At 32.8% G+C, this 13,233-nt stretch overlaps 1 protein-coding gene across 13 annotated transcripts in view; it reads right to left on the bottom strand.

Moving 5' to 3' along the window:
- LOC124971392 (probable ubiquitin carboxyl-terminal hydrolase FAF-X) overlaps positions 1 to 13,233 on the bottom strand; it is a 133,635-nt gene that overhangs the window by 41,606 nt on the left and 78,796 nt on the right. For 12 of the 13 annotated variants that reach the window (XM_047535168.1, XM_047535174.1, XM_047535173.1 and 9 more), the window contains 4 exons: positions 12,843 to 13,121; positions 10,398 to 10,523; positions 9,091 to 9,216; positions 7,598 to 7,767 (listed from right to left, as the gene is read on the bottom strand). In XM_047535168.1, the coding sequence (XP_047391124.1) occupies positions 7,598 to 7,767; positions 9,091 to 9,216; positions 10,398 to 10,523; positions 12,843 to 13,121 (701 nt within the window). The remainder of the gene's footprint in view (positions 1 to 7,597; positions 7,768 to 9,090; positions 9,217 to 10,397; positions 10,524 to 12,842; positions 13,122 to 13,233) is intronic. The other variant, XM_047535179.1, reaches the window with a different exon arrangement.

The raw sequence follows: 13,233 nt of genomic DNA on the forward strand, positions 1-13,233 counted from the left end.
TAGCAACACTACCTGATTATTAATTAAAAGTATTTTAAAATGTTATATATTAATCTTAGTTGATGATTTAAGACTTTAGCACCTGTAAGAGGAAACAATTATTACCAAGTTAGTATTATTTATTTGTTTACGTGCAATAGGACTATTATGACTCATTAAAATGAAAATTTAAAGTTCACAGAAATTTAGAATATGACTTATTGTTCTGTAGTCATGATAAAATGTAGCAATTAAAAAGTTTAAAACACAATTAAGCAAAACTGCTACTGTGTATAAACCAAATGCTTGAGGACTTTTTTTTTTTTTTTCAAAAACCAGCTAATAAATACTTGGATTCCAAACCCAAAATCTTTAGCAGCAACTCTTTTGCCTGAATATCCTGGTTTCTACAAATAATGTCGGATCAATTATAATATGTTAAAAGTCTGCCAATGCCTTAATTGCACACTGTTTTGTTCAGAGAATAGCCCAATTTTCATAAAATAATTTTCTTTTTATTTAGTGGAAAAAAAAAATTTTTTTTTTTTTTTTGAGACAGAATCTTGCTATATCACCCACGTTGGCCCTGAATTCCTCAGGTGAAGGAATCTTCAACCTCCTACATAGGCTGACATGCACCCCATTGTGCCTTTTGATTTAGGTAACAGAATAATACCATTATTCTATCAAAAGTTCTAAATTGTTGGCAAGTGACTAGAGTACCAAAAAGAAGTCTGTATAGTTAGGTATTAAATAGTGAGGAGCATTGTAAATGTGGATAATTATCATGTGGCTGTCTTCCTGGTTGCTGTGGATATCGGAGACAAATTTGTAATCTAAATTTAAAAGACTTCATATGTTCAATGCATTAACCTTCTTAGCTTTCTTAACTATTCTATTATTTTAATGTTTGTATTATTATTATTATTATTTTTTGTGGTGCTGGGGATCGAACCCAGGGCCTTGTACACGCAAGGCAAGCACTCTACCAACTGAGCTATCTCCCCAGCCCCTGTTTGTATTATTTTAATTTCAATTTCCTCATGCATTTATATTTACTTTTTCTTATTGTTCATTATGGCTTTTCCTTTCCTTTTTATGTGTGAATGTATTTGTTTTTGATTCTTATGGTTTAAGAGAGCATAAATAAAACTATTCCAAGACTTCCACTTTATTACCTTCTTTCAAACATTTTTCTCAAGTGGCTGGACTACTACTCCTATTCAACCTTAAGAAAAGGCAAAAATTTTCTTAGCTTAAACCACAATCCCTTAAAACTTTGGCTTGCTTATTGGAAAATTATAGTAAGTTCATGTTGAAAGATAATTTTAATAAAAGGAAAGGCAAAATTATAGTTGAGTATAAATGAATTATTTATGCATGTATATTATGTATATCTTTCCGTATATTCTAGATTAGTTGTCTTTTATCCCAAATGTCATTTATCTAAGTTCTCCCAAGACTCACCCACAGTATCCCAGGAATGGAGGCTGGCTGAGGTTTTATTTTTCTCTATTAGTGTGTTACACAAATAGTAAAAAGCAAAAAAGAAACAGGGAGGGAGGAAAGAAGGAAGGTAAGTGGTAAGAAAAGAAGGAAAGAAGAAAAGGAAAGGGTGGAAGAGAAAGACGAATCATAGATGAATGGAACACAAGGTGTATTTTCAATAAATTATTTGTTAATTAGCCTGATATTCCCTCATTTAATAAAGTTAGCTAAATCGAACTTTCAAAAATTCCTAAAAAAAATCTAATTTATAAAAACTCACAGAGGGAGTTAAGAAATCTTCAAAAACCACATCCAAATATTTTCATATGTATGCTTTTCTTTGTAAGTTTTGGGAGATTAGTCCAAAACGCTTAAAATTATCAAAGGGGCCTGACATTCAAATATACTACATTTAATACCATTTCTGTAGTTTAACTCCTATATGACAGTAACAACCCCACCTCTAGTTATGAACTAGATATAACAACCCATCTTCAGTTGTGGGTTAAATTTAGATTCAAAACCAAAGTCTGTAAAATGACTTATAAAAACCTTACCCAAGCACATGAACCTCTTATTAACTTTACTACATAATCTGTTAATTGTTCTTGTTTTTCTCTAAACTGATTCTGCTATTCTCTTTTATTGGTTCAAGGAAAATTTGTTGAGAGTCTTTCAAAAACTGTCAGAACCCTAGAAATCAGTGATTTTCATCATCAAAAAAATAAGGAGTGAAGAAAGAGATAGCTTAAAAGATAAAAGAAAAATTTTATAGTGGTGCCTCACAACCTTTCTTGGAAGAGCAGAATCTTAAAAGATGGCAGCTATAGTTCCATATGGAACTGGTCTATGATTCTAGAAGAAGCAAAGCATACTTTATTTGCAAATTTTGTGCTTACATTCTAGTCTTTTTCGGGGCAAAGAGTCATGAAGAATTGTTAAAACAAATCCACCTCTTCTTGTCTTAGAACTTGCTCATGGTTGAAAATGTTGGAAATTGGCCAAAAAGAATTTAGCAAAAGCAAGGATAACAACAAAGGAAAAGAAAAAACTAGAGATACTGGGGAAATCAGGGCATTTAAAAGCAGCCGAATATACAGGTGTGGTGGTAATGTTATGGGTCAGGTTATCTGGGCAAAGACCAGACAGACTCCATTTTACCCTGAGACTCCTTGACATGTAAAAAATGCTTCTCCAATGAGAAAACTCCAACTTTGATATCCTGATCCTGCTTATCAGCACACCTTGCTTAGAAATGCAAATGTTTCTGTTTTTCTTATACAACATAAAATTGTTCTTTTTGGTTTCCATTTTTCTTGGAAATTGTACCCTGTCAAGAGAATGACTGTTTGGACATTAACCATTCTTTAACTACGGTTGTTTTGACCCATTTCCCCTTCAACTTATGATTTTAGATCTCATGATGTATGTATGTAGTACTGAATCATATCAATACCCATGTATGATTAATGTACTGATATACTTTACTTATGGTATAAAAGGTGTACTTTAATCACTGGAGTGGGATGCAGGGGATAGATTTGCAGCCTGCCACTCCATCCCACCAGCTGGTGAATAAAGATGGTTCTGTGTCTTGCTTTAAGATCAACTTGGTGATTTATTGCAATTTCACCATAACAGTAAAAACATGTAATCCCATTATATTTGGAATGCTTAAAGCAAGAGGATACCAAGTTTTAGGCTAGCCTTGGCAAATTAAATAGACACACTCTAAAATGAAAAATAAAAATGTATGGGCAATATGGCTCAGTGGTAAGACACCGCTAGATTCAACTGGATTTTTACCAAGGAGGGTAAAAATCAGTCAAACATACTAAGAATTTAGAAAATTCATACAGCTAAAAAAAAATCATGTAAGAAAATCTTAATTTTTCACAGCAAGCTTATACATAGCCTCAGTGGGTTCAGAGGTGAAGGGTAACATATAAGGTAAGACAGTATAAATGGTGAAACAAAATTAACATTAATATAGAAGGATGAAATTGTATGTTTTTCTCTCATCATATAAAAATAACTCACAACTGATATAAGACTTAAAAATATAAATAAAACTGTATGATACTGATTTGGGTGATGATTTTCAGGCAGTGACCACCCCCGCCATGTACCTCAAAAGCAAAGGCAACATAAACAAATAGGACAAACCCATCTGCAGCAAACTAAAAAAGATTCCATACGGCAAAGAAAATAAAGAAAAAACATATAATGAACAGGAGAAAAGAACTGCACACCTATGGTCTAGAAGGTTAACATATCTACTATATGAAGAATCCAAAACAACTTAAAAGAAATAAAACTGATAAACCTATCAAAAAATGGTACATTTCTCAAAAGAAGACACATAAATGGCCAACAAATGCAAGAGAAAATGCTTAACAGCACTAATTATCAGAGAAATACCTATTAAAACCAGAGTGAAGTATCAGTGTATACCTCTTAAATGGCTATTATTAAGTCTTGGCAAGGATATGGAGAAAGAGATTATTAACCAACACTGTTGGTGGGAGTATATATTAATTAGGCCATTATGGAAAATTTGGAGATCTTAAAAAAATTCAAATGCCACATCATTCAGTTTTTTTATATCTAAACAAAATAAAATCAACTTGTCAAAGAGTTATCTGTACCCCTTCATTCACTGTAGCATTATTCATAATAATGTCAAGAAAAGTAAACAACCTAAGTGTCCAATGACAGAAAAAAAGATACAATATTATGGTAAGTGGAATAAGTTCGAAACAGGATATGGATACTACATAACCTTACTTTTATACACAGAATCTGCAAAAAGGTTGATCTTATAGAAGCAGAGTAGACTGGCTGCCAAAGGGTTGGTGGTTATTGGAAGTGAGAGCTGGGTAAAGATATGGAGTTTTTGTCACAAAATATATAATTATAGTTAGACACATTTTTACAACTGTGTGTGCATGTTAAAAATCACTGGGTTGTATACTTTATTTAAAAAATAAATTTGGCAATAAGAAAACAGTAAATAAAATTTAGACCCCAAATTAATAAATCGATCTGTAACAAGTGAGGACAATAAATACTAACCAAAACCTGACAAGGAAAATCCCAGGGTATTGACTGGTGAACTCTATCAAATGTTTAAAGAGTTAAAACAAACCATTTCCCCTTTTCCAAGAATCTGAAAGAGCATGTTACAATGTATAAGGACCAAAATTATTCTGACATCAAGGCAAAGAAACTGTAAGGAAAACCATTAAGGCCAGGTGTGGTGATGCACACCTATAATCCTAGTAGCTTGGGAGGCTGAGGATCACAAATTCAAAGTCCGCCTCAGCACTTCAGTGAGGCCCTAAGCAAGTCAAAATAAAATGCAAAAAAAGGTTAGGAATGTGCCTCAGTGGTTAAAGTGGTCAAGTGTCCCTGGGTTCAATTCCTGGTACTAAAAAGAAAAAAGACCATCACCACCTAAAAAAATAGATCCCCAAACACTCAGCAAACTAGTAGCAACCAAATTCAAGTGAAGATTAAAAATATGAGCTAGGGGTTGGGGATATACCTCAGTTGATAGAGTGCTTGCCTTGCATGCACTAAGGCCCTGGGTTCAATCCCCAGCAACACACACAGACACACACACACACACACACACACACACACACACACAGATAGTATATAAAGTGGAAAGTATTCCAAAACTGTCAGAGCAGTTTAACTTATGAATATATTTTTAACTACAGGATGTAAATACAATGAAGGAAATAACTATATGATAATTCAGGACACTAATCTAAATAAATTTCAAGTCCTCTTCCTAATAAAGACAATTAATAAAGTAGAAACACCAGGAAATTTTCTCAACCTGATGAATACCACATGTCAGAAATGTATAGCTAATATCACTCAATGGTAAAAACTTTTCCTACATCAGGATCAACACAATCCTATATGCTTTCATCACTTCACTTCTGTTCAACACAGTAAAGCAACTGGGGGGGAGGGGGGGAAGGTGGGTAATGAAGGAGGGAGAATGGAGGTGAGATAAAACTGTTCCAAAAAAGGAAAGAAAGAAAATAACTCAGTTGTAAATGACAGGCCATTATATTGAGAAAACTTTAATAATTCACAAAGAAATTCAGTAAAATTGTAAGGTATAAAATCAGTATGCACATAAACAATTCTATTTGTATACATATACTGGCAATAAACATTATAAAAGAAAATTAAGAAAATCTATCCACAATAGAAACCAAACTAATACAATATTTGGCAATAATTCAATAATGGAGGCAAAAATGTTAAAAGAAATAAAGACGTAAGTTAATAAAAAATTACTCCATACTCATTTACTGACACTTTTTAAAAATAACACTGAAAGGGAAACTCACTATTTGCTGGCACTGAATCCTTACCTCATACCATTCAAAAAAATCTATTCAAACTGGATAAAAAGCAAAAGTATAGTATAGAATACTTAGAAAATACTATACAAATAATTAATTTTTACTCTGGACTTGGCAATGGTTTCTAATCATAGAATATTAAAATCGTAGGCTACCAAAGGGGGGAAAATCAGATTTCACCAAAATTAAAAACTTTTGTGCATCAAGTCGCTATCAAGAGAGTGAAAAAACAATTGATGGGATGGAACAAAGTATTTGCAAATTATATATCCAAGAAGAGATTAATGTACACAAAATAGAGAATTCCTAAAACTCAAGAACAGAAAAACGTACAAAGGTCTTGAAGTACAAGTGTCAATATAAAAGAAGACGCTCAATATCACTAATCATTAGGGAAAGCAAATCAAAACTACCTCTCATCCATTAGAGGCCCTCTTATCAAAGAAGAAAATCTCAGAAAGAGAAGGTAGAGAAACTGAAGAGAAAGTAGAGAAAGATTACGAAATCTGAGGGTGTGCATAAATGAAGAAGGCACAGAATTTGAATTCAGGACTCAAAAAAGTTAAATAGGTCCATGTTACAGAATACATTTACTTCCAGGCATAAACTCATAAAAGTTTAAGAACAGGGACCAAGATAGAAGCCTACTGTCAAAGCAATTTTCACAGCAACATTATTTATAGTAGCTAAGAGGTAGAAATATAAAGATTCCACCAACAATTCAACATAAATCTAGTATGCACAATGAATTAATCTTAAAAGTGAATTAAATTCCAACAAATGCTACAACATAGATGAAATAAATTTATTTTTGTAGTACTAGAATTAAATTCAGGAGCATTGTGCCACTGAGTTACATCCTATCCTTTTAAATTTATTTTTATTTTGAGATAGGGTCTTGCTAAGTTTTCCTAGCTGGCCTCTTAACTTGTGATCCTCCTGAGTTGCTGAGATTATATGCATGTGACACTATGCCCAGCATAAACTTAAAAATACATAATGTAAGCTAAATAAAACAAACACAAAAGGACCAATTTATACAAGGCACCTAAAGTAGACATTCACAGAAAAATTGAGTTAATAAGAACGGGGCAGTGGGGAAAATGACAGTATTTTAAAGAATTAATCTGTGGTGATGAAAATTTTTGGATGTATATAAAACTGATGATGGCACAACAGTGAATATATTTAAAGTCAACCAACTGTTCATTTAAAAGAAGTTCAAGTGAACTATGAATGATGGCAACCTGCCTGTAATCCCAGAAACTTGGAAGCTGAGGCAGAGGGATCCAAGTTTGAGGCCAACATTAATTAAGCAAGGCTCTGGACAACATAGGGAGACCCTAACTCAAAATGAAAAATAAAAAGGGTTTGAGATGTGGCTCAGTGGTAAAATATCTCTGGGTTCAATTCCCCAGTACTCCCCTGCTCCCCAGTACGAAAATCAAAGTGCCAATTTGTGTTACATATAATTACATACCATACAACAATAAAAAAAAACAGAAAAAAGAAACAAAACCAAAACCAAAAATAAATCCCACACTGCTTAACCTAAAACAAGTTTAGGTTATGAAGAATGCATTAAATAAAATTCTCCTATACATAAAAAAATTATATTTAAATAAAAAAGATTTGCTCATTATTTGACTTCTGGGATAAAATTTCTTCAAAACAGCAAGTCTATTTAAAGTCAGCCTTTCTCTAAATTAAATTAAAAAAAAAAAAAAATAAGGGACACTTACTTGCTGGGACAGTGTAATAGTAAGTCAATGATAAATGTCTGCCAGGCTTTTTCTTTACTAAGTGCATCTAAGGCTGTTGGAATTAAAGCAAAACATAACGTCATCACTTCCAAGGCTTCACAGCAAACCTGTTCATCTTCCACTTCTGGCTCACTGGCTGTACTGGCAGTCTGTAAAATTATAATCAGGAGTAAGTTACTTAGAGATATATTTAAGAAAAAATTCTCAAAACTGGTTAGTATTTAAAATTACCTACTCCACAATGAACAAATATTTGGCCTCGCACTCTTCACCTATAGCTTTGGCTAGTAGCACTCTGGAATATATTCCAACAGGATTAAAGGAGCACATCTGGTGAAAATCAATTATGTACTTGTTCTGCATATAATTGGTGTACTCTGTTCTAGTCAAAATTTCTTCTAAAGAATCACTTTGCACTCATTTGTCTTTTACCAGTTCAATGGTCTACCCTATCTAGAATGTCTTTTTATTAAAAATTTAATCATGTTACACCAATATTTGGAAAGAGAACAGAACATTTCTGCAACCTAACATATACTCAAATAGGTAGCAGTTTTTACTCTACCTCTGTCAATCAAAATGTAATCAAAACACAAAGAAAAAGCCACATAGTAAGATCTTTTAAAGGAATGTAACTCAGTAGAGAGCTTGCCCAGCACGCTCAAGACTGTGGGCTCAATTCTCAGTACCACAAAATAAAAAAACAAATAAAATAGTTACCAGGGGCTGCTAAAAGTGAAAAGGAAATTGAAGAGCTAAATAATCTCCTTTTAAAAGTAATTTGTTCAGGGCTGGGGAGATAGTCAGTTGGTAGAGGGCTTGCCTTGCAAGCACAAGGCCCTGGGTTCAATCCCCAGCACCGCAAAAAAAAAAAAAAAAAAAAAAAAAAAAGTAATTTGTTTAGTAAGACATTAATTTGCAGGGGCTAAGATACGGTTCAGTAGTTTAATATTTGGCTAGCATGCTGGAGGTCCTGAGTTGGAGTCTCTGTACTAACACCAGATGTGCGCACAAATATACAGGACAGACATGGAGAAAATTAATCAGCGGGTGAGAAGTCCAGAGTTAATATCTAAATGATCAACTCCTTCCTAAGTTTGAGCTATTTAAATGAAACACACACCAAACAAACAAACAAAGAAAACAAAAAACCCAAACTAAAAAATATTTAAATGTTATGATCCCCAAATACGCAAGTGTAGAAAATTTACATAGGAAAAAAGATAAAAAATAAAGGGAAAGGCAAAAAGTTAAATTCACTGCAGTATAAATTACTCAGTTATTTAGAGATGATGCCTTATGGCAGGATCCTGAATATTTTATTTTCAAAATACATGGTATCTATAGATAATTTGCAATAATTAGATATATGTTACTTGGTCTTTAAATATGACAGACATGATGGAAATTAATCCCACGCATAATTAAGTAACATTTACTCAAAAGGAACGTATTTCTATTATAATTCTTACCATCTCATAAATTTTAGTGATTTCTTCATTTGGGCTAAACACTAGCTCTAATGCTCCACATCCTGATGCCCAAATTATTTTCTGTATACCTCTAATTACACAAGTATCAGGCATATATCTTGAGGCCTATAAGAAAATGAATAAATTTGTTGATGGAAGAGTAAAGCACAATAGTAAGAAAAACAAACTACTTGTCTTTGTCAAAAAAGCAGTAGAAATGGTTGTAAAAGAAGTAAATATGTTATAGACCACCTTTCTGGTCCAATGCCTTGATCCCAGTTTTTGGTCTCAAGTTTTTATATCAAGTTTTATGACCTTTCCATACAAAGGAAAGGTATGTTTAACATCAACACACACAACACTTTGTTAAGATCGGATATAGGTCTGTACTGTATTTTGAATGATTTTTTAAAATACAGAAAAAAATTTTATATACAAAATATACAAAGACATTTTATTTTAATTATTTTTTACAGACTGCATTTTGATTCACTACACACAAACAGGGTACATCATTTCATTTCCATGGCTATACACGAAGTTGATGCATACCATTCGTGTAATCATACGTGTACATAGGGTATTGATGTCTGTCTCATTCTACCATTTTCACACCCCCCCCAACCTCTCATTTCCTTCTACATAATCTAAAGTTCCTCCATTTTTTTCTCGCTACCCCCCCAAACCCCATTGAATATCATTCTCCACTTATCAGGGAAAATATTCGGCCTTTGGTTTTTTGGGATTGGCTTACAAATACATTTTATGTACAGAAAAATATAAATCAAAATCATAGAAATGTATTTTATGTATAGAAAGGTATAAATATATAAATATAGAAAAATCAGATTATCAACCCATTCTACTTAGGTGTCCATGCAAAAGATGAAAACATACCTATGGAAGCACTGTCACTTATTGATCAATATCATAATGGCCTTATTTCCAATAGTAAAGAACTAGAAACAATACAAATGTTCATCCACAGATAAATGGATTAAAAATATGAAACAAATAGTGGAAAAATTAAAGCACATAAAACAACATGGGTAATATTCATAATCATGCTGTTTCAAGTAAACCAAACATAAAGGAGAACAGAAAATAAAATTTAAGAGAATGAGCACTAGTCTACATGGACAAAAAAAATCAGTAGTTGCAGAAGACTGGAGCAGATGAATGTATGCATTATACAGGGCCCTGCAAAACTGCTGGAGCAAACAAATATTCTCTTTCTGAATAACAAAAGCTGAAAGCATTTATCAAAAGTATTCAGGAGCGTAGGTCTTTCAAAGTTTGATACTAACCTCATCAGATATTTGCTGAGCAAGACGTATTGATACATTTCTAAGCATGCACTCAGATGAAGGATTAGGAATGCTCTGAAGGGCACTTTGTAGCACCACAGCTTGATCATGAGTAACTTGATTTATCTGAAATAAATCAATTATTTTACTTCAAGAAAGAACTTGTACAAACTAAATTCCATCAACAGTCCTATGATCCTCAACCATCGCCACTTTCTCAGGATATAATCCCTTGAACAGATGGTGGGTAAAATTCATGGTGGTTTATACAAAAAGCATTTCAGATTGCTAATGCTGTAGATTTCTTCTTTACCTGACTTTCAAAGTAAAAACATCATCTGAATATTCCAATTTTAAATGAATATTATACATATATACCCCCCACCCCCGCCACTGGGGATTGAACAAAGGAGTACACTACCAGTAAGCAACATCTCTAGTCCTTTTAATTTTGATACAGTGTCTTGCCAAGTTCCTTAGGGCCTTGCAAAGTCACTGAGCCTGGCCTCAAACTTAGAAATCTTCTTGCCTGAGCCTCTGGAGTTGCATGCACTACCAAGATGAACTTAATATTATTTTTACACACGAGCTTAACTTTACCTTACATAGTGTTAAGTGGTGTTATTTTGTTACCTTACATAGTATAAGTGGTGGGGCTTCTGAAAAGATCTTTCTCCCAGTTACTATCTTTTAATGGATGACTATGGTTACCATGATATGGTGGAGAAAATTAGCTATAAATTTGTATCCTTTTCTACCTTCCTCCTTTAGTCTTTAGGAGGTTTCTTATTTTGTTCAAGGACAATTTTGTTACCTGCACACTAGTGCTCATCCCACAGACAAGCTGAAGTCACTCACAGTCCGACCTGCCCATTTTTTTACTGTGAAATTTTGTTAAGGCAATCTTTAAAAACTGAATGTCTTAAGAATTTGAGTTTGGAAAGGTGTTAAATACAACTATGAGGTGGGGAAATCAAAAGTGTCTCATACAGATTCTCTAATAAGCGAAATTTAAAACTTTATCTGTCATGCACATAATGCTTATTTTTTTAATCCTTCAACACGTATTTGAAGATCTGTTTGCCAGGTTCTAATACAAAGTACTATTACACAGGAGCTAAAGTGGCAGAGGTGGGAAAGTACAGATGTAGCGTATGTTTCACTGAGTTAAAATCTCAGTTAAAATCTCTGGGCTGTTATTTAATCACTTTAGGTCTTGATTTTTCCTTAAAAAACAGAAGATGAGTGGCCCTCCAAATATGGATATCTCAGTACTTAAATGAGATAAATCTGGTACTAATACATAAGAACTCAATATATCTTGACCATTATTTTCCAGACTCTAACATTCATGCAGTTAGGAATTATGAACAATTGGGTTCAAAATGTACCTCTCACAATACTTGACATATGGCAGATACACAATGTTGAAAAAATAAAATGTTACATATCAAGTTTTAAAGCCACTAACTCAATTTTACTAATGCAATTAAAGTTTTTTATATCAGCAAAGAACTGTAACACTTGATTTTACATTGAAATTATCTTGAGAGGTAATATATTACTATTACTGTATTACTATTCTCCAGTTCAACTCAGTAATCTGAGATGAAGAATCAGAAGTGCTCTGAAGGACAAAAATAACTGCTTTTATTCTAGTATTGGTTGAACTGGCTAATCTCTAACCAAAAACTGTTCTAAACATGAAAAGAGATTATGTTAATTAAGGTAGCAGGCATAATATTTGCTCAGGATGGAAAAGTGATTTCTAAATTTCTAGTCTAAATTTGTACAAAACCTGTATTTCCCTCTTTTAACTTTTTTAAAAAAGAAACATTTCAAAGATGTACAAAAGTAGAGAAAAGAATGCAAGACACCTTTAATTTACTCATCATCTAGGCTCAATAATTATAACAGATTAAATTTACCTCAACAGTCTTCTATCCCAGAATTACTTAAAAATCCTTATATCATATATGAAATGCTGTAACATTGTCTTTTGAACAAAGTCACATACTATTTTTCACACTCCAATAAGACTCATGATTATTCCAAAATACTAAATATCTAGTTATTATTTACATTTTATTAATTAACATCTCACATATTCCTAAGAATATATTTGTAAAGATACTAGAAAGATGATAACCAACTGATTTGCAAGTAATGACAGGAAGAGAGGCATGCAATTAAATCTTCCCCTTTCAATGACCTGTCTTTAAATATTTTCAGTTGTGATTTAATAAAAAAAGTCACTATCTGTGAGATTTAAAACACCTTAAAATCAAAAGGAATATGAAGACTGAAATGCTCTACCAAAGCAGTATAGTTAGAATTTAACCTTTGACTACAAGGTAAATTAATAATAGGTTATGCAGTTGCAGAATTTATATTTAAAAATTAAATATGAAAATAAATTTCAAAGTATTTCTTAAAATTTATTACCGGTGTTACAGGTTCTGCACCATCTACAACTGGTTGACAAGCTTCTGCTACAGCTCGAACATGGCCATAGCCAATGGCAGTTAATAACAGTTTGGCTATTTTAAGGGCATTGAAGTAAGCACCTCTACGAGTTTCTGTATCTGTATTTGGTAAGAAGTTACTTCTTATTAGCATACTCAGTACAAGGGGTAAGCCACCACTTTTCAAGAAGTGAAACTGAAAATCTGAAGACATATCAGTCAGAGGTGCACCAGCAGGCATTAACAAAGTATAAACTACCTGAAAAAAAAAGAGACCACATTGAAAGTTGTTAAAAAAAAAATCTGATAATACCCATTTCCCTTCTCATGACTATTATGAAATTCTTGACTAAATATTTTCTCCACAATCT

The sequence above is a fragment of the Sciurus carolinensis genome, chromosome X (genome assembly GCF_902686445.1).
Source record: "Sciurus carolinensis chromosome X, mSciCar1.2, whole genome shotgun sequence".
In the NCBI taxonomy this organism is placed as follows: Eukaryota; Metazoa; Chordata; class Mammalia; order Rodentia; family Sciuridae; genus Sciurus; species Sciurus carolinensis.